General features: G+C 44.9%; 3 protein-coding genes across 4 annotated transcripts in view; 2 read left to right on the forward strand and 1 right to left on the reverse strand.

Moving 5' to 3' along the window:
* Window positions 1–2,045, forward strand: part of MIX23 (mitochondrial matrix import factor 23) — a 12,051-nt gene extending 10,006 nt beyond the window's left edge. The window contains exon 6 of the transcript XR_013921800.1: window positions 1,203–2,045. The gene's annotated coding sequence lies outside the window, so the exon portion shown is untranslated. The remainder of the gene's footprint in view (window positions 1–1,202) is intronic.
* LOC308037573 (cystatin-A-like) lies at window positions 581–14,030 on the forward strand. Of its 2 annotated transcripts, none has more exons than XM_080339427.1 (4): window positions 581–1,268; window positions 4,501–4,732; window positions 12,204–12,305; window positions 13,807–14,030. In XM_080339427.1, exons 2-4 carry the CDS (start codon window positions 4,661–4,663, stop codon window positions 13,933–13,935), a joined length of 303 nt encoding a protein of 100 aa, XP_080195553.1. In that variant the 5' UTR covers window positions 581–1,268; window positions 4,501–4,660; the 3' UTR covers window positions 13,936–14,030. The 2 variants fall into 2 exon arrangements, with proteins under 2 accessions (XP_080195553.1, XP_080195554.1); XM_080339428.1 differs by lacking the exon at window positions 581–1,268 and adding an exon at window positions 2,043–3,184.
* A 1,319-nt stretch (window positions 14,031–15,349) lies between these two features.
* On the reverse strand, window positions 15,350–21,338 carry LOC308049656 (cystatin-B-like). The gene is made up of 3 exons (XM_080359417.1): window positions 21,189–21,338; window positions 16,902–17,003; window positions 15,350–16,169 (listed from the first exon to the last, which is right to left on the reverse strand). The coding sequence occupies exons 1-3, from the start codon at window positions 21,252–21,254 to the stop codon at window positions 16,041–16,043; spliced, it is 297 nt and encodes a 98-aa protein (XP_080215543.1). The 5' UTR covers window positions 21,255–21,338; the 3' UTR covers window positions 15,350–16,040.
* Window positions 21,339–21,615: the final 277 nt, after the last annotated feature.

The raw sequence follows: 21,615 nt of genomic DNA on the forward strand, positions 1-21,615 counted from the left end.
GAGCCTTAAAAATACAGGCCCTATCTTGCGAACATTGGAGCTCAGTTACAGCACTGACATGACCATATACTCTTGCATCCTTAAAAGCTGTGCATATATTATGGGGTGGGAAGTAGATGTGGGAATGAACCTGAAAGCTGTCAAAGTTCTATGCAACATCATCTATTTTAAAGTTGTTTGTTCAGTAGATACTTTACTTGGTGGCCTATATTTTTAGGCAATGGAGTCATTTAGTCTCACTTTTCTTTGAGAATGAGGCAGAAATATATCTGAAGTCTTTGAGGATGTAAGTACTAATGTTCAAGCTTGTTGGTTTTCCAGTTTTTTCCCAAAGTATTGCAACTGCTTTAAGCAGAACTTTACTGCAGTTGAAGCACTGGTCTCACTCTTGAAGTATTCTCATTGTTTTTCTTCAAGTCTGAAAGCAGTAAACATATTTGTTCTTCAACTGTTAAATTCTTATGATTGTTTATCCTTGAAGTGGAAATCAAATAGTACTCAGAACTGTGGGCTGTGTTGCTAATTGAATTTTCACAGGCGATGGTCCACTGATGAGATGTTGAGAACAGTCTTGATTTCAAAGCTGGTGCTCTAAAACTGACCTCTAATATAGGTGTCTAAAATATTTGTTTTCTCCAGGGCCTGGATCTAAAACTGTGGAGCTGAATTCTCCTTTTAAGCCAATTGTATGATAGAAACCTGCCAGTGTGTATAGCGTCAACATCCATAGTCTTGAAATAATTACTCTTGTATTGTACTTCTGTAGAAAGATTGTAATGAGAATTAATTGCTGTCCTCCTCTATCAATCCAGATGTTTGCTCAGCTGTTGTGGGAAAACTTCTTCACTTAAGCAGATGTTGTCAAAAATGACCTGTGAAATGGATGTGATACATATGCAGATTTTTCTTTTTTTTTTTTTTTTTTGCAGTAGCCAAACTTAGCGTTTGTTATGGGAAAACTATGTTTAAAAAGCACCAAACCCCAACATAACACTATTTTTCATTTGAATATAAAGCCAAACAAGTAGATGTATACACACCTGTATATGAAAAGTTTCTGACACCATAAGAAGACAGTAGATAGTTCTCAGTCCCAAATACCCCCTCCTCAGGTGTTTGCAGATTGTATACAGAGGGTTGCACTAAGAGTTTGAATTACTTCTTTTTAGTTTGCTCTGAACACGGAGGGTTATCTCTTGCAGCATATGGCAAACTACATGAATCAGAGACTATTTGAATCTTGCTGTTGAACTTGCTGGAACTTTAAGGTGAGTAACTGGAATTGCATGCCGTGATCTGGAGCACGGGGAAGGAGAAAAAAGCTTTGCCGTTTTTTGAGGACGTAAGAGCCGCCTGTGAAGTGGGATGTTTTGTGATGGTATGTGTCATTGGTATGAGCTGTGGGCCATACTAAATGCAGGCAGGTAAAGCCTCTGTGTCTGCTGGTGCCCATCCATTCTAGGATCATGCCTAATCTGCAATTTTGAAATCAGGGTGAGTAGCAGGAAGGGAAATCTTTTTTGCAGACCAGCATTTTTGAAAGTCAAGGCCATTGTTACTGTGGTGATGACAAGTAGATTTGCATTTGGTAGATGGAGGGCTGCTTTCCTTTAGCAGCTCTTAAAATGGTGCAGACCATGTGTCATTTCATCCAGTCATGATGGCATGTCTTGATGCTGTGAAACCAGAAGACTGACCTGCTGACTTAGCTTTCACAATCATTTCTAGAGAAGTGGCTTCATGTCTGGTTTAAAAAATAACTCAAAAATATGTAACTCTGGAGTTTGTGGCGTTTTTTTGTTTGCTTTGTTTTGTTACTGTACTGGTGATTTATTTACTATAACTTCTACTTCTTAAAATGCTTATACATGACCAGAGAGTAGTGGTCTGCAACCTGCAAAGATTTGTTTCTTCATTATTGGAATAATATGTTGTGTAAAGAATACTAGTGCAGTTCTCCCACCACTGATTCTCCAAGTTAACAGCAGTACAGTTACGTGAAGAGAAATTACCACCTGCCCAAATGATGAGGGCAGGCTGGAATGGCGTGTAATATCTCAAATACTACAGTGGAGATGCTCACTAGCTTGTCAATGATATGCAAGAGATGGCATGGGGATGGCTGCTCTTGTCAAGACAGCGTGCCAAATGCTGTTCCGTTACATGCAAAGCTTAAATGGAGAGGGGTATAGATCAGGGTTGCCTGGGACAGTCTGTTGGTACTGATCATCTTTGATAGCAGGTCTGCAAAATGTCAGCATTTCCAAGTGACTTCTTGAACTATGTATGCAGGATGAGTGCTGCATCCCAGTCTTGGAAATATCACTGGATTTTAGGACAGCCATTAGCACTCCCATTGAAAGAAAACAGACTGATTTGCCTGTGTAAACTCTAGCATCAGGTTGCTGACAATTAGTGTTGATATTCCTTCCCTTCTACACAACTCTGTGCGTTCTCGGGGGGAAAATGTTCTTATATTTTGAAGTCAAAAAAACAGCAAACCCAGAAATATGGAGTCCCATGAACGATTTCCATACAACATTAACATCTTTAATTACACACCTAGAGTTTTCCCAGGGCTACAAATTAACCCTCCTAGACTTGCTCCTCAGGGTATTTCTTACTAATCAGAATCCAGAGTTCTCCAGAGGGGTAATGTTGTTTCTGGGATCTTACCAGCCACAGGAGTTAGTGAGATCTGCATCCTGGTGAGTGGAGAAGTTTATAAAATACCCAGTTTTAGCATTAGTGCTGTGTGGTTGTTGGATGCGTTCTGTAGCTTCTGGCTTCAGTAAAGTGAGCTACCTTTTCCAGTCAGTTAGTTCATCTGTCCTACTGTGTGAATAAGATGCATTGTAGCAACATGGTGGCAGATCATCAGCATTTGACTGAATCAGCAGGGTCTTGTGCAAAAGTAGCATGAGCTAATCAGCTTTAATTTCCTTAACTCCATGAATTGGGCTGTGAGGAACTCTGCGTCTGAAGTGGTGAGCTTGGAGAAGATGGCAGACTTCCAGCTTTAACACCTCCCATTATCTTTGTTCCCAGGAACTGTGGACATTTTTCTTCAGAAAGATGTTATCTCAAAACAGCACCTGTGTTGTTTTTTTTTTTCTCAAATGCTTTTCCTCCACTCCCATAACACTGCTGCCCAAGTTTGGGAATTTCTGCAACATTCTTACTGGTAACATACTCTTACTTTGATCTGTATACTGTTGAGTTTGAGACCCTTACAGCCCCAGTTTCTCAATCTCGGGTCCTTTGTACCAGGAGCAGGCCTTGAAGTTAGATATGAAGTACTTGTTTACGGTCTGTTGCATCACTTGTCGTCTGTGAGGAGGGTCAGTAGGCTGGTTAGGACACTGATAAGTCTGTGCTACACAGTCACCATCTCTGTGTCTGTAAACACGCTTGTTTCTAGGTAATTCCTTGTGCTGATTCCAACAGAAATGCCGGTTGCCTGTGTGCTGCACATATTCTCATTTCACCCCCTCCCATGTAGTCATCCCTCGGGACTAAAAATTGTCTGGTCTGTTGCTGCCTCTCTGGAACAACATTCCTCCCTTTTGCTGGAGAGGAAGGAGATGGCAGGAATACTGAAGGGAAGTAGGTTTTTTGGTGGTCTTGAATGTTAGCTTTCCCTTACCAGGCAGGACTGTGAACAGTTGCTGGTCTTTCCTCAGTAGGTTGTGTGTGTTTTGAGCTGTGAACATTCGTATGTGGTCATGAATGTGACTGTGTCATGTGTTCAACTATAACTGCAGAATGAATACTTCTGACTATATATTCTGCATGTTACGTATTTCAGCAGCATGTGAAATATAAGTACGTTGAAATTAGAACAGCTGTTGTCCACACACAACTACTGTAGTGCAAGTACTTTGTCTTCCAGGAAACTGGCACTAGAGTTTCAGTAAAAAAGTAAATGGTACTTCATATTCAGTTGTTATTATGATGGCTTGAATGCAACTCTAGGTTTGATAGGAAAGAAGGAGAAATAACTTATTTGCAGTACTTAACTTGAACCTAGGATTTAATTTTTTTTCCCCTTCTGGTTCTGGTGTTTACCTTGGCACCTTTCTGGTCAGATAGAGGGAAGTAAAGTCACTGAAAGTAAAATGCCTCTGTTTGCCACTTTTGAAAGATGTTGAGACAATACCACTTCAAGTTGGGTGGGACCTGCAGCAGGAAATCACTGCATGCTTACTTTTGATCTTGAATATTGTTGGGAAATACTGGGTGTGATTTTGATCCACTTCCTTAACACATAGACTAGTCATCTGCACATGGGTGGAGAAGCAAGAGGTTCTAGTTTCAGCCCAAACCAACTATCTTAAGATGTGGGTGGCTGGAGGCTGTTGCTGGTTTTTCTTATTAACATGAAGACTATATACACTTAAGATTTACTATATACACAAGGTTTTTTTAAAGTGCTTTTTACATTTAGTATTACTGTCAGTGCTTTACATTGGTTTTCCCTTTTTTTTTCTCATTCTCTAGTTCAGTAATGGTAGGTTCCATATGTCACAAGTCACATGATTCCGTGACACATGTATATATATGTATATGTATATATACGAGATGTCTGGTGACTCTGCTCAGACTGCGCTGAACTTCCCTCTTCAGAACCACCACCACTTCAGAGAAGTTACCTGCCACTATGGTGCCGACTCCAGGGGGCTTAACTGAGACCAAGCCCGCTACTCCAGAAGTGCAGAAAATTGTTGACCAGGTGAGTTGCAGCCTATCTAGAGATGAAGTCTGTGTGTGCAAAGGGTTGAGCCTTGAAGCTTGTGCAAAGGCTGGGAGACTAGGTGGTGATTTTGAAGCAGTATTTAAACTGAAGAAGCTTGTGCAGAAAATGGGAATCCCCTTGATTGCCAGCCAGTATTTCTCAGCATTCTGCATAGGCAGCGTGTCAGTAAGACTGAGACAAGCCACTTCTCTGTCTCATCCCTGTCCAAAGCCAGGCATAGTTCTGGCTGCCTCCAGTTAACATTTAGGTGCAGCTGGAAGGCCAACTACTATGCCAGCACTGAGGCTGCTTGTTTGGAATTAAAGGTGGTGTATTTGAATGGAGAAGATTGTACCTGGTAGAATTAATTCCTCACTGAAGGACATGGATAGGACAAACCATGTGGTAGTAGGCACAAAACCAATATAAATATGTATGTGTGTATATATATATACACATATATATATATAGGACAAGGCTATGGGCAAATGGCATCTTCTCTGCTGGCATCTAGTGTTTTCTAGAGTCACAGCTGTGATGCAGAGGCTGCTGGTGAGCCAGCAGTGCAAGGTGAGCTCTAGCAAGGCAGGCAGGGTGAGTTCCAGTTGCCTTGCTGGTTGGTTGCAGGCAGAGCACTCCTGTCCTGAAGCAGCTGTGTGAACAGCACCTCTGCAGATCCTCTAGAGCCCTGCAGTGCAGTGGCTCTTCCAAGGGTATAAAGTGCATCCTGAGGAGCCAGAGGGGACACCATGGCATGGGAAAGCTGCTTTTGTGTCTCCCATCTTGTGTTCTTACCCACCCAACTAGTCCCCTTCACCCTCCCAGCTCTGAAAGATGGGCTATTCCCCCTTCGGCAACTGCAGAAAGCTGAACTTAAACCCTCCATGAGGAAACAAAAATAGGAAGTTGTGGGGCTGAACGTGTTGGCTGATACTGCTGCACATTCCTATGTGTTCAGGACTCCCAGCTCCCGCCTTTGCTGTGCCATGAAGGACGGAGTTTGCACTAGTACTGGTATGGTTTAACCCCAGCGGGCAACTAAACACCGTGCAGCTGCTTGCTTCCCCCTTCCCTGCAGTAGGATGGGAGGGAGGAAGAGGGGATAAAATGTAAAACCCCTGGTTTGCAATTGAGTTGAGTTTGCTAGGACAGCAGAAGAAGAGAAAAAAAAAAGATAATATACAAGATGAGCGATGGACCATGCAATTGCTGGTGGTCAATGCTTAGCCTGTCCTCAGGCAGCAGTTCCCCCAGCCAGGTTTGCCCAAACTATATGCTGAGCATGACATGATATAATGTCCAATATCCCTTTGGGCAACTTGGGTCACCTGTCCTGGCTGTGTCCCCTCTCAGCTTCTTGTGCACCTGGCAAGGGAGCTGAAAAGTCCTTGGCTACTTAATAACAGCTAAAACATCAGTGTATTGTCAATGCTGTTCTCACGCTAAATCCAGAACACAGCACCATGTACCAGCTACTAGGAGGAAAATTAACTCTATCCCAGCCAAAACCAGGACAAGTACCAAGCCACATCTCCTGTGAGCTTGCAGGCTGAGACCAGGCAAGGATAAAACCAGGCAAAGGTGAGCTGGGCTGTGCCACCAGGAGAGATCTGTAAATGGGCTGCGTAGGCTGATGCCAGAGTCCAGTATTCTCTGACCAGGTTCTTTTAGATATTCCACATGTGGAGGGTATAATGTTTAATATCAGATTTATTTGAAGATATTTGGTATTACATGAGGTTTCTGATTTAAGTTCCTCTTAGCAAATTAAAGCAATTGCAGAATACACTTCAATCACAATAGAGATATGATCTCCATTACTGTTCTTTAGAATATGCTCACTGTTATGACGCTGGGCGTTCTCAGTCACCAGGAAGGAGAACATGTGCTGAGGCTAGCTCGAGCCCGCTGTTGTCTTCCAAATTAGTTTGTTTGTTCTTTGCTCTGCCCAACACAGAGAACAAAAAGTAATGTATTCATTCTCCCCATGCTGATCTGTCAAACTTAGGGCAGTGTCCGCATGCTTTAAATGAACTCAGGGAGTTACACCACCAGTTCATCCACTCAACTGACAGAGCTGTTTATCTCTGATCTGCATTGTGTTGAGCTAATGTCAGCTGCTTTGCAGAAGTTGTGGTCTGTCACACCCTGCATTATTTTCTGAGTTTTGTAGGCACATCATGCTTGCCCAGCTCTTCTGAACCTTCTTCCACTATAGGGCTGTACTGGTCAATCACAGCTGGGGTTGCCAGAGTTGAGCATGCGTGCGTGCACAGAGTATGTGATAACAGGTTTGTCAGAGGGGAGAGAACTTACAGCAGAGCAGAAAGATAATAGGATTATCTGAAATTGTTTGTGAGGTGCTGACTGAATTACTCAGGAGCAGTGCTGCTGTTCCTCCTCTCCTGAGCAGCACTTGCAGTGATAAGAAATTCCTTCTTAGATATGGAGAGGAGACCCTAGGCCAGGACTCATAGCACCTTTGTGTCTCTGCAATTCTTGTTTCCTCATATGTGTAGGACAGGGAGGGCAAAGTCTCCTGCTAGCTGGGGGTTGTGAAGTTTGACTAATGAGCCTGTGAAATCACTTAATGGCCTCCTTTGAACACTGCTGGGACACTGTAGCATGCCAGATACCAAGCTATGTTCTTAATGCTTGGCAGTGTTGCAGGTGATCAAAAGATCCTGCCATATTGCAGTGTGTATCCGAGATGAAACCTCAGCGCTTAACTGTCAGTGAGTGAGCATCCACTTAAAAATGTGAATGCTTGTTTCAGGCTGTGCTTATGCACAGGGCAAATACAGAATCTGAAATGTGCATGTAAAGACTTTGTGTTTGATTCCAGAAGAGGACTGATCTTAATTTTGGTGTTCATCCATTCTCAGTAACTTCAGGAAAATGAAAACAAATTATTCACTGCTCTTTGTTTTCTGCAAGGTGAAATTTCTGCCTTGTGCTGAGAGCAGGAGAGAGAACTCCCCCTTGTCTTTACCTTCCACAGAGCCTTTGATATAGTTGTCTAAGCAAAATATTCTTAGGGAGACAAACCTTATCTGTGTTTCCTGCCAGATAACAGTGTCACCCTTTCGTGATGCACTTCTGTGGGATTTTATGCTCTGCAAAGCAGAGAAGCAACTCACGTGATTTGAGTGAAGTTGTGAAGAGCACCTGCAGACTTTGGGATGCCCAACATCTATTCTGCTCTTCAGATTATGCGTATGCCTTGTCTGTAGTCAGTGAGCTAGGGAATGTTATTCAGTCTCCTTTTTACATAGCTGTTGCCTAAAATGGAGGAAGGTTTTGAGTTTAAGGAGCTGCTAGATAAGAGCTTAGGAATGTTACCTTTTTTCATCTGAGGATTAAGGATCTGTCTGCCTGCCTGATTTTACTGAAGGCTCTGTCCATATATAACAAATGAGGGATGTAGTTGTCAGAGAATAGGAGAGATGGTAAAAAGGGAGAGAACTGGCTTGGTTTTGTTCTGAGAGAGAAATAATGTGTACCGAAAAATGTCGGTTAGGATTATCCTCAGACCCAGCCTGCTGGAATGGGTTGGAAATTGAACTTTCCCTGATTTGCTGGATTTAGCAGCTCCTGAGCTAAAAGTATAGCTGTTGGTTCCCTGGGATAGAAAACCCATGGAAGCTGCTAGGAAGAAGAGCAGAGTAAGAGTTTATGAAAAGCCTGAGTAAGATGATAATTTCTGACTATCTGGACAAAGTTGATCTAGATGTTACTAGGGTACTTTCTGGGACCTGCCTGCTGGGAAGGAATGCCCTGGGAGTGGCAGCCAGCTGTAGGTGTATGTGCTGAGAAAGCAAATTAATTCTGTGTGTTTCTGTGGGACAGGTGAGTGGTGAGAAGCCCTGACATGCTGCTGGCCCCTCCCAGGGGCTGCCTGAGCAGGGTAATGAGTGACACTGCACTCCTGCTTGGCTGCTGGAATGCCTCTGCCCTGCCTCGGGCCATCGACATGGAATCATAGAATAATTTCGGTTGGAAGGGACTTTCAAAGCTCATCTAGTCCAACTCCCCTGCAATGAGCAGGGACATCTTCAACTAGATCAGGTTGCTCAAAGCCCCATCCAGCCTGGCATTGAATGTCTCCAGGGATGGGGCATCTACCACCTCTCTGGGCAACCTGTGCCACTGTTTCACCATGCCCATTATAAAAAATTTCTTCCCCATGTCCAGCCTGAATCTCCCGTTCTTTAGTTTTAAACCATTACCCCTTGTCCTGTGGCAACGGGCTGTGCTAAGAAGTCTGTCCCCATCTTTCTTATAGGCCCCTTTTAAGAATTGAAAGGCCATGATAAGGTCTTCCCAGAGCCTTCTCTTCTCCAGGCTGAACAACCCCAACTCTCTCAGCCTGTCCTCACAGCAGAGGTGTTCCAGCCCTCTCATCATTTTTGTGGCCTCCTGTGGTCCCTCTCCAGCAGGTCCATGTCTTTCCTGTGCTGAGGGCTCCAAAGCTGGACACAGGACTCCAGGTGGGATCTCACCAGAGCAGCATAGAAGGGCAGAATAACCTCCCTCAACCTGCTGGGCATGCTGCCTTTGATGCAGCCCAAGATACATTTAGCCTTCTGAGCTGCAAGTGCACATGGCCAGCTCATGTCCAGTCTTTCATCCACCAGTATCCCCCAAGTCCTTCTCTGCAGGACTGCTCTCAATCCTGTCATCCCGCTGCCTGTATTGATACCAGGGGTTGCCCCAACCCAGGTGCAGGACCTTGCACTTGGCCTTGTTGAACCTCATGAGGATCACATGGGCCCACTTCTCAAGTTTGTCCAGGTCCGTTTGGATGGCATAATGTCCCTCATGCATGTCAACTGCACCACTCAGCTTGGCGTCATCCGTGAACTTGCTGAGGGTGCACTCAGTCTCGCTGTCTATGTCATTGATGATGACGATAAGGAGTTACTGATCCCAGTACAGACTGCTGAGAGATACCACTTTTTACCAGACACTGGGCCTTTGAGCACCACTCTCTGGATGCAATCATCTTGCCAATTCCTCATCCACTAAACAGTCCACCCATCAAATCCATACCTATCTAACACAGAGGAAGGATGTTGTGAGGCACCACATCAAAAGCTTAACAGAAGTCCAAATAGATGACATCTGTAGCCCGCCCTTTGTTCACTGATGTATTTACTCCATCATAGCAGACCACTAGGTTGGTCAGGTGGGACTTGCCCTTGGTGAAGCCAGGCTGGCTTTGTTCCCCAGACCCCTTCTTGCAGTTCAACTGCTCGGGAAGTGTGGGAAGAGAGCTTGCCAATGAAGAATGAGGCAAAGAAGTTGTTGAGTACCTCAGCCTTCTCCTTGTTTATTGTTATCAGTTTGCCAGTCTTGTTCATCAGGGGGGACACACTTTCTTTGACCTTCCTTTTCTGGATCATGTGCAGAAGCCCTTCTTGTTATTCTTTTGTCTCTTGCCAAGTTCAGCTCCAGCTGTGCCTTGGCCTTCCTGACCCCATCTCTGCACAACCAGGCAGTGTCCCTATACTCTTCCTGGGATACCTGTCCCTGCTTCCACCGCCTGTGCATTTCCTTCTTGCCCTTTAGTTTGACCAGCAGGTCTCAATTCAGCCACCTCTTGCCTTCCTTACCCAATTTCTTACACCTGGGGATCGAGAGATCTCTTGTTTTCTATGGAAAGTGTCAGCTCTGTTCTGCTCCCTTGTCCCTGAGAGCAGTTTCCCAGGGGGTCTTGCTGACCAGCTCTTTGAAGAGCTGGAAGTTGGCTTTCCTAAAATTCAGCGTCCTGACTTCACTCTTCATCCATTCCACATCCCTCAGGACTGTGATCTCCATGTGCACATGATCACTGCAGCCCAGGCTGCCTCCAATCTTGACATCACCAATTAGCTCACTTGCGTTAGTGACCATCAGGTCCGGTATTGCATCTCCCCTGGTACGGCTGTCTGTTACCTGGCTTAGGAAGTTATCCTCAATGCACTCCAGGAGTCTCTTGCATTGCCTACAGCTCACCGTTTGACTTTCCCAGCAGATGCTGGGTGGTTGAAATCCCCCAGCAAGACAAGAGCCTGTGAGTGTAACGACTCCTGTAGCTGGAGTAAGCAGGCTTTGTCAGCAGGATCCCCTTAATTGGGTGGCCTGTAGTAGACACCACTATGAAGTTTTCTTTGTTGCCTCGATGGCATGAGCATCACATGCAGAGGAGAGGCAGTTACCCAGCCTGCAAAAGATTGTTTGTGCTTTCTAGATGACAGAAATAAGTTTCTGGGTTACATTCACTGCCATTCTGTAGGAAATTCCTGTCATTGGATGCCAACGTCTAGAGTAAACCACTATTACACTATTATTACATTATTATGATGCCTCAGACACCTGGCCAGACTTCTACTGCTGCTCACAGCTGTCTCTCCTACCACCTCCCTGCCCTTTCTGCCTCGTAATTATACCAGTACTTCATCTCTGAGAGGACACGGTACCACTGCAATTGCTGCTGAACTTAAAACTTGCCCTACACTTTGTGTGTTTCAGGAAAAACTGTTACACTTTTTTGTTATTATGATTTTAAACATTTATGCGAATAGTCTGTAGATGTCAGAACTGTGCATATTTTTAAGATCCACAGGGCTTAAACTGGGTACTGTGCATAAACACATCTACCTGAGCTGTGAGTGTGAATGCTGCCAGTACAGGGTGTTACTTGTTCTGGAACTACGTTACCTGCAGCTGCTACATAGTGAAAGACTGATTTGTTTATGCAGGTCTGGGGTTGATTTCTGGCTCACAATTTAAAGGCCATACTTCTAATTTTGGAGATGGAAGTACACAGTTTCGTCCTGGACCACTATAACTATTACAGCCATTTGTATGTTACATGGTTCTAGATGCTGAAGGGCGTATTTAGTTCAAATTACAGCTTTAGCTGTAGGCCTTTCACCAGCACTAGAATAACTTATAGGAACTACTCGATCAGGTGGTTGTCTCGATGCTCTCAAATAACTCTGCTTATTTCAAGTCCTTAAAGAAAAACAGATGGAGTGCAGCTCTGAGGCTGTAAAACATAATGGGGCTGCAGCCTCCTAGGCCACCTGGTGTGGGTGCAAGTGTTCCAGGTGAGGGGGGCTGACTTGCACCTCTGTGTGACAGTGTGGTTGACATGTTGTGGAACATGGCTTGGTACTGCGCTCCTTTGACAAAAAATTAAAAGGGCAGCAGGTAGCAGTTTCCCTGTACCGAACAGGAGACAGTTTAGCAGGATGGGTGAGGGGAAATCAGCTAGGAAGTCTAATTCTAACAGGATTTTAAAGAATGCTGGAGGCGGTGCTAGGAAAGAGGGCTGGGGGTCTTGGTGTGAATGGAATTACTTTTGGGGCTCCAGGGCTTACTGCATTGAGTGTGTGTTTGAAAGGATGAAAATTACAGTGGTAGCTGTGAAAGTAAAGCCTAAATACAAACCTGCCAACCATTTTTCCCTTTCTTTTTACAGGTGAAGCTACAATTTGAAAGCAGAGTAAATGATACATTTGAAATCTTTAAAGCCATAGAATATAGGACTCAGGTGGTTGCTGGGACAAACTACTTTATTAAGGTTTGTATATATTATAGGAAGAAGTGCTTTGTAGTAGAAAACTTTCTGATGTGACTAATAGAGTTACAGACTATCTTCAGATGCTTATAAAATTCCTCTGTTTGGCACTACTGTAGAACAGGAACGTAGAAACTTAAAAAACTTTCACATCTGAAGAAGCACAGTGCATAACTTTCTTAGGATCATTGCAGTCAAAGACTGTAGATTGCCTTATCAGCTCAAATTATTTAAATTAGTCATAACTCTACTCTCCTGTTTCCTTTAAAGGCAATGTAGCTTTCCTATTACCTCTGTGTCCTCCAATTGTGTTTATTAGGATTAATTGGGAGGGAGCCCGAGAATCTGATGGAGAGTTAAAGTGAATTTTTTAAGTTAATGCAAGCATCTCATACTCTGCTGACTAGTTTTGCATGCAAGCATGCATGTTGATGTTTTGGTTCTGTGTCATGTGCTGCAGAGGAGCAGCCTGCCTGCTAGTTTTTCTGTATTTCCAAAACTCCCTTTCTGTTGTGGAGGAAAAACAGGTACTGCTTAATCTGAAGCCCTTTGATAGTGCTGCTCATCCTCTATTAGAAAATCTTACCTGTGGATTTGAGCAGCTTTCTGTGAAGTAACGTGTAATTGCTGAGCCTATTTTGCAAGTGAAGGCCGGACAGCATTGCTTGGTGGCAGGCTGGCTTTCTGGTGGCAGAGCAAACACCGGATGTGATCGTGTATCTGAACCCCACATGTGCACAGACATACACCTGGTAGGATGTGCTCCCTTGACAAGGGTCGGTTTGGGGTTTAGTAGTTCTGCAGAGAGACGTTATGAGTATTTGCTCCAAGTTTCTCATACTTAGTCGATCCCAGGAAGGACAGACACTGCTAAAATAACAGTTTTTTCTGCTCTGTTGGGCAACAGGGGATTGTAATGACCAGCTATGTATTCTATATCTAATCCAAATCTTACTTACATGAATGACGTTTAACCTTCCTTGGCTCCTCTTGAGATGCGCTTTCACTTTGTGGACAAGGTACTGAGTGATGAAGAGTAACAATTTACAGGAAGGCTGCAGTGAAACCAGAAGTCACGTCTAATTGCATTTCTTCACTTAGTGCCATCCTATTGCTGACCCAGGCAATATAAAATCCTTGTTTGCTGTCCATGCTAAGACTCATGAGCAAACTACGTGGAATTGAAGACTGACACGTTAGTGAACTTGGAAGAAATCCATTTTATAGCACTGAAAACTGATGGTCTCTTTTTCCCCAATCTTGCAAGTGACAGGAAGCAGTTATTCATTTTAGCAGTAGCTGGAATGTCTGAAGGTTTTTATTACAGTTCTCTACAGGTGTATAGAGTTTCTAGCACCAGTTAGTTACTATCCAGATGGGTTAAGAGCTGTTGAAGTAAAAAGGGAGATAAACCTAAAACTAAGCTCCTGAGCAAAGATATTCTTCCTGTTGTTTGAACCTGCTTCACTCATGATCCTCACTTTCCCACTGTTCTGCTGTCTAGGTCCAAAATTCTGATGACGGCTATGCTCACTTAAGGGTGTTTCTGGGCCTGCCTTCTGAGAATGACTGTCCCACCCTAGTCAGTTTTCAGACTGGGAAAACCAGAGATGATCCTCTGACCTACTTCTGAGAGATGATGAGGAATGGTGCCTCACTTCTGCAAGACGCATGTGGATTCTGCCTGTGTCAGTAAATGCATTAAAATAAAACAAGTTTTGAAAGCTATTTGTTCATCTACTGCATGTCATGTGTAGGTCTGCTGCCTGGCTAAAGCTCAGGTGGGCTCTGAAATACTATTCAAGGCTGTTTCTGCCACCTGAGGTACTAGAGCTGTAAGACAGAGCACACCCATTTTAGCTCCTCTTTCCAAAATGCTGACAGGCATAAGTGCTGTAATAAGCCAGACCTAGGGTCTTCAATTTTTCCCTGTTTGAGGGGGCGGGGGTGTCTGTGTGAGGACTCTCTGGGCTGCTATGAGAAAAAGCATGTAAGCCCCCCCTTAATATTCAGGAGACAGAACATGCTCCTTCTAAGCAATGCTGGTTATCTCTCACACAGAGCACACCTGCAACAAAAAGCCCAGTAATACGCAGGTAAGGTCACCATGCTCTCTCCTCTCAAAGCTGCTTTTCATTTCTTCAGTCTACACCACTGGTCACTGGCTGGACCTTGTGCTGCTGAACTTTTTGAGCACAGCAGTTCAGCAAGTTTGCAGTCCACTTACCTGGCACATACTTAAGCAGCTGATCTATTGAGGATATTATGGAGAACAGCATCAAAAGCCTTACCACACTAAACAACATCCATCCTCTCATTTGCCAAGATGTTTATCTAATCATAGCAGGCTATTGGGTTGACGAAGCATGACTTCCCCTTTGTAAATCCACGCTGACTACTTCCAATTGCCTTTTTGTCATTAATATGTGTGGAAACGACTTCCAGAACCATTTGCTCCATCACCTTTCCAGGGACTGAGGTGAGGCTGATGAGCCTGTAGTGCTCCAGGTTCTCCTTGTTGCCCTTCTTCAACATAGAACTGACATTTTCTTGCTTCCAGTCCTGGGGAACGTCCCCCCAGTGCCCATGACCTTTCAAAGGTTGTTGAGTGTGGCCTTGCAGTGACACTGACCTTCAGCATCCATGGATACATCCCCTCACATCCCATGGCATTGCCTAAGTCTGGTTTAAGCATGCCCCATGCCTGATCCAGCTCTGCTGAGGAAAGTCTATTCTCCAGACGCTCCTACTCATCTTAGGGACCTCAAATTCCTGAAGGCAAGTCCTACCAATAAAAGCCGAGACAAAGGCAGCATCGAGTGCTGCAGCCTTTTCCATGCCCTGTTAGCAGATGCCTTGCTCCACTCAGCACAGTGGGACTGCATTTTCCTTAGTGTTCCTTTCTAATTTCTAACTAAAAGATTGGAATAAACCTAAGGTTATAAGGAATATGAAAAACACTCATGGGAAAAAAAAAACCTCTGAGCAACATAACCAATATTGAAAACCAGTACAGAGAAGAGTGAAACACTACTCAAAGTCAAATATGCCCTTTCAATTAAAGAGAAATGTTTATTGTTATTAATGCAGAAATGCTTGTCCAGCTTAAGTTCTTTTCCAGGACTTTTCCTTAGGACTGAGAAAAGCAGCGAGTTCAGTTCTGTTTTTAAACTCATACCCCCTCTACTGGGCATTATATCCTACTGCTGCAAGCAGATCAACATGATTACCAAGGGAATGTTTGTTTCAAAAGACTACAACCCTCCTCTTGCTTTCAAAACCACTTCGGCTCGGGTCTCTCTTCAGGTCTTTGCCAAGAAAATACATAGCACGATTTAAACCTACAGATATATTCACAGTTGCAAAATAGCACAGAAAAGATGTGGGTTTTCCTCTCGCTCCTTGCTGCAAATACAGAATGCCAGTGCCACTCCCCTTTCAGTTTCTAAACCAAGGAAGTCCAGAAACAGGACTCAGCAGCAGTATTGCAGTTATGTTGCACTGAAGTCAGTGCAGCTCCTTGGATTTGCATTAGTGCAGGTGAAAGGAGAACCACATGACTAAAATTTAGATATTGCACAGGAAGGGAAAGACATAAAAGCAACTGATTTTTTCCAGTAGGAAGTTAAAAAAAAAGACACTTTCTTTTCTCCTTTGTTGGCACAGGAATCAACATTTTGCGCGCTATAGAAAATGTACATAAGAACCCATTAGGAAAACACACAAGATAGAAGCTTGCTAGAAAAAAGCCAGTTCATCATGCTTAGTCTTGCTGCTCTGGTAACTGTGGAGACTCAGCGGCTTGTTCTCATGAGGAAGGCTCTTGAAAACTCGCAGGTGCATGAACTCGTCATTGCCAACATGGACCTGCAAAACATAAAAACCTGTGAGTTCCACAGAATAACAGCAACCTTCAGCAAGAGGGGTGATGCAGACTGGTGTGTTTTGAAGGTGGTGAGGGAGAGAGGTGGTAAGAAAAACCATCACCTCAGAAGGCGTGGTCTTGTTTTAAACCAGACAGGGAGTTATGACTTTGTGGAGTTATGCCTTTATGACCCTCTAATCCTTCTATGCTTGTTAATGCTCCCTATGCCTGAGACATGGAATGTACATCTAGGGAATCAGAGCTGCATAGAAGTGATTAATACATTACATACATGTAAAATGCTCTAATCTTATCTGGCACAAGCAGCACTTCAATGCTTTCATCACAGGCACTTGGTTTAGTGTGTGGCATCACTACAGGCAGAGTCACAGTCGGTTTGACACTTCACTGTATCTTTACACATCTGGACTTCACTTAATGTGATGTTAGTGCTCACCATCACGGATGTGTAATTATCCTCAAATCTAAGTCTCATAAAATAACTGAAAAGTAAAAATCATTATGAAAACAGGGAAGTACTCTCATCTCCATTTAATACAGGGAGATGGGCTGGATTTTTTTTTTAATGTATAGATTTTTTTCTTATTAAGGCCAAATCATAAGCATCCCTCTCTAGGTAAGTAAAGAAAAAAAGACAACATTCCAAATACTATATGTGTTAATTAAAAAAAACCACAACCAAACAACAAACAACATTGCCCAGTGTCCTCTACCTTGATGAAGTAGTTTGTTCCAGCAACCACCTGAGTTTTAAACTCCACTGCAGTGAAGACATCAAAGGTTTTCCCTTCTTTTTCTTCTAGCTGAGGTTTCACCTTAACAAAACAACAGTTTATTTAAGAATGATGCAAGATTCAAGTACTTAGGACTTAAGGCCCACAATATAAATGTGCCTTTGCACCCTTCAGGTCACTACTACTGAATTCCCAGACACAGAGCTCCTGCTTTTCCAAGTTATTAAATGATCAAAATGAATCATGTTAAGTTTTGTGTTCAAGAAAGATGAGAAATCTAAACAGGCAGCAAAGCCAAGAGAGTGGTGTGATTCAGTCGTCACAGACTAACATCAAATCTGGAGCTTTGAACACAGAACTGTGTGGGTATTCTAGAAGGTTTATGTTGACAAATTATTTCCTCTATTATGTCTCAGCTTCTGTTCTGTATATCTAACAACAAATGTGAAGTGATTCAGTACCTATATGCACAAGACTACACATATTTTTAAAGAGAAGTTTTTCACATTTATCATTCTTACAAGAAAAAGGGCCATCTTCAGCATTACCTCCCTTTTCAAATTCAGAACAAGTTATTACACACCCAGCATCACAGAACAGACAGATATCCAAATATCAAGCTTTCAAAGCAAACTACCCAAGCCTACAACACAACACAAATCTGAAAGTTCTTCCAGCACGTCTGCTGGAATCTATGATGTTTTCAAACTGCAAATATTTTCCAAAAAATAAATGAACCATAAAGCTTCTGAGCTATCATCCCCATTTCCAGAGTGCAAAACCTGTGCTCAAGAAGTCAGAATAACTTGTCCAATACATCAGTGGGAGGCATGAACTCACAAGAGTTGCTGCTCTTCTTTCCCACACTTGGCTCTCTAGAACACTGTAGCCACATGGTAATATTCTTGGTCAGGGAAGCAGAAGATTTCAGGCTTTGTTTATAAGGGCAATATGAATTAGTCTTGGGAGTCCTTGCTGCAAGTGCAGGTCTACCCAGGCCTTACCTCCTGCACCACATCATTGTATAGCCCTCCCTCCACTCCCAGTGCAACAGTACCAGCAGTGAGTAATTTTCTCTTTGCAGCGATATGGTGTATTCCCCCTTCTTCCTAAATAAAAGGGGAATGAACATATTTGCTATCCTGCCTGAATTCCAGCTGCCTCCTTGGAGGAAAACAAGTGCCAGTTTGCCACTGCTCAGGTGCTCTAGGTGAAGCAGGAACAGAAAATTCCTGCCACAGGGTACGTCCTCCCACTGAGAAGGAGCAGGACTGAAGTCTGGTGCCTTCCCAAGACAGGTGATCACTGATTGTCCTGTTGCTGAGAGCTGTGACCTTACTGTACATCATCCCTCAGAGGTCATACACTCTCCACTTCTTCCAAGCCATGGACAGCACATCAAAAGTAAGATAATGATGTTTGGATGCTTTTGTACGTATGTTTTTTTTTCCATATGGAAATCAAAGCGCATTCAACAACTTTGCATTTGAAGATGCAAGGAAGAGCGCAGCCCCAGAAAGTGCAGTGATTCAGTCCTCCCTGAGTCAGAGGATGGAGCAAGTGGTTTCAGTTTCCATCACTAGAGCTACTATTATGAATTTTAAGCAGCAGGGGAGAGGGTGGGCATAAGTATCCCATGGACCCTGTGCTGTCCTGTGCTCCTTTAGCAATCCTAGGTGCTGTGCAAGGTTGGTTTCTCAAGTCTCCAAATTGACCTGGCTCAGCGCATTTTGTTTCCACCAGAAAGCCAAACACTGAGCTCCATGACCCCAGGCAGCGGGGGTGACACGTGGCTGCAAGCTTGTCAGGATGTTATTGTGACAATGACTCAACGCAGCATGTGACAATGGGCATTCTGATGCAGTATGGAGAGGGAGAGCCCAGAAATACTCTTTGAAAGACCTGGTACTGCCCACCATACTAGTTCATCATGTCAGTCTAGATGTGGAGGTCCTGATGGACAGTGCACCAAACATGAGCCATCACTGTGCCCTGGTGATAACAAAGGTCATAGCATTCTGGGCTGCATCAGCAGGAGCCTCACCAGAAGAGAAAGGCAAACGATTACTGTGTTTGTTAGAGCACATGTGGAATACTGTGTCCATTTTTGGGCCCCCAGTACAAGAAAGATGCCAATAAACTGTAGCCAGCTCAGCAGAGGGCCACCGCGAGGTCAGATGGCTGGAGCACTCGTGCTGTGAGGAAAGGAAGAAAATGAGGTTGCTCAGCCTGGAGAAGAGAAGGCTTGGATAAAAGCTTTCCAGTCCTTACAAGAAGCCAGGATCTTTACAGAGGGGCAGAAGAATGAGACTCAGTGGTCATAAGTTGAAATTGGAGGTTCAGACCAGATATAAGGAAGAGCTTTTCCCATGAGGACACTGGCAGAACAGCAGCCTGCCCGGAGAAGTTGTGCAGTTTCTGTTCTCAGAGGTTTTTAAGACCCGACTGGACAAAGCCCTGAACAGCCTGGGCCTGCTGACCCTGTGCTGGGCAGGAGGTGCAGCCCTTTCCCACCCAAAAAATCTGTGATTCAATCATGCCCTGAACATGGAGAGGCAGTTCCTGTGGGACTCCTGAGCCAGAGACACTGTCAGAGGGAAGCTGTCCTACTCTGTCTCCCACTGCACCTGCGCTGGGCAAGCAGCAGTACTTGCCAGGTCCACAAATCTGACTGATGTTTGGCCATCGCTGCCGTTCTTACGAAACAATAAAATGGAGGCAAGAACTGGAAAAGCAGGAACAGGAGATGTATTTATAGCAAACAAACTGGCAGGCTCTAAAAAATCTCTACAAACATTTGATTTTAAGCAAACAAAGTAATTTTAGAAGTCTACCTTGATTTAAGAAAACAGACACAACTTCACAGGCAAATTTCAGTTTTGAGTTTTCCCATGTATTTTAACTAAAGTAATACAAGCTGGCAGTCAAAACAAGCTGGATAAGCTTTGAAATAGCTAGGTAATTTAATTGAAAATGCCAGATATTTTGTTAATTCCATTCACGTCTGATTCCAGATGGGTTTTGTTTTTACTCTTCATCTTATATTTGGACTACTAAACCACCACAGCCTGCCACAGAATGGAAATTCAGGATTAAAAACAAATCTAGTTTTCAGACTATATGCAACACTAATCACATACGCATGTTATCTTTAACATGACACGTAGACCTCTTCAGGTCAAAACAGTTATTATGACTCTCTCAGCAATTCTCAGTAGTGTACTCATTCCTGCAGACTCAGGTTAGTGCTCAGGAGATGCACATCTCTTTTTTTTTTTTTTGTAATGAAAGATCATCAGATTCTACAAGCCAAACTTTAATTTCAATGACTGTGCCTTCAGGTGCTCTGTATATATTTAGTAACTGCTGCAGTCTAGGGAGCTTGTCTTTCATCTTTCTCCACTGGCTTGACACACCCTGGCTGATAAAACCAAAAAGCAGAAGGAACTTGAGTTCACTCATGACTGAAACAAGACCGCGTGCTTTGAAAGAAGAACTTAGTTGTACACTGGCATTTTTAGAGCAAAAGCAGGTGCTGCTCCATTAACATGGGCTGTCATTCATCTATCCTGTAAGTGGCATCAGGGTTTGGAGCTGGTACCGTGCAGAGTTGAATTCTGCTTTGGGGAATAGAAGAAGCAGCAGAGAAGTTTTATTTGTCCTCCAACACCACCACCAAAGTGGCTACAAGATTTAGACTTTGCAAGAACCTCCTAAGCTCCTTCCTCAAGCTAATAGACCTTTTGTATCTGGGACAGACACCGGCAGCAGTAACAGGGCCCGTAGCACCGGGGCTGACCCCGAGCACTCAACACGGTCACCACTTGCTCTCTAAACCCCTCCAAAATGTTCCCTTAAGATTCTGAGCCTGCCCTGCCTGGATGCAATAAAACCACGCGAGGCCAAGCAGGCAGACGGAGGGCTCCAGAGCGCCAGGAACCGCTCATCACATTCCCAGTCATTCTTCCTGCTTTTAAGCCGAGGGGGGAGGAAAGGCGTCTCCGCCTTCAGCCCTGCTGGGCAATGGCCGAACACCTGGGTTCCCCGCCAATCCCTACACCGGGACGAGGCCCCAGCCGTCCGGTCACGCCGGCCGCCGGCGGCTGCCAGCCCAAGCCGGCGGGCTCCGACCGCCAGCAGGCCCGGCGGGAGAAGCCCCGGGAGACCCGCCGCCCCGCCCCGGGCTAGGCCAGCGCCCGCCGCCAGGCCGTTCCCGGGCCCGGGGGTCCCTCCCGGGCTGGCCGCAGCGCAGCGCAGCCCCCTCACCTCCTCCGCGATCTGCTGCGTCTCGGGGGTGGCGGCCCGGGCCGCCGAGGCGCCCCCGCACAACATGATGGCAGCCGCTTCGCTCTGCTCCGCGCCGCGCCGCCCCGGCCCGGCCCGGCCCTCCCGCTCGGGCGGGGCCGGGGCTGCCGGCGGGGCGGGGCCGGGCCCGGGCACAACGCGGGGGCTCAAACCTGCCTTTGGCCCTCCCGAGCTGTGGGGCAGGAGCACCCGGGCCCCCGTCACCCCCGCCACCCCCGCGGGGGCAGCGGTCGCTCCAGGGCCGGGGAAATTTTAGTGTAGCACAGCGGGACCAGGTCTCTCTGGGCATGGCAGAACGCGTCCCGCCCCATGACAGGCTGCAGTCGCCAGCTGAAGGAAGAGGTGCTAAAAGCAAGAGGTGCAATAGAAGCTGCCGGCAGAATGACCC

Source organism: Nesoenas mayeri (genome assembly GCF_963082525.1).
Source record: "Nesoenas mayeri genome assembly, chromosome: 1".
Lineage (NCBI taxonomy): Eukaryota > Metazoa > Chordata > Aves > Columbiformes > Columbidae > Nesoenas > Nesoenas mayeri.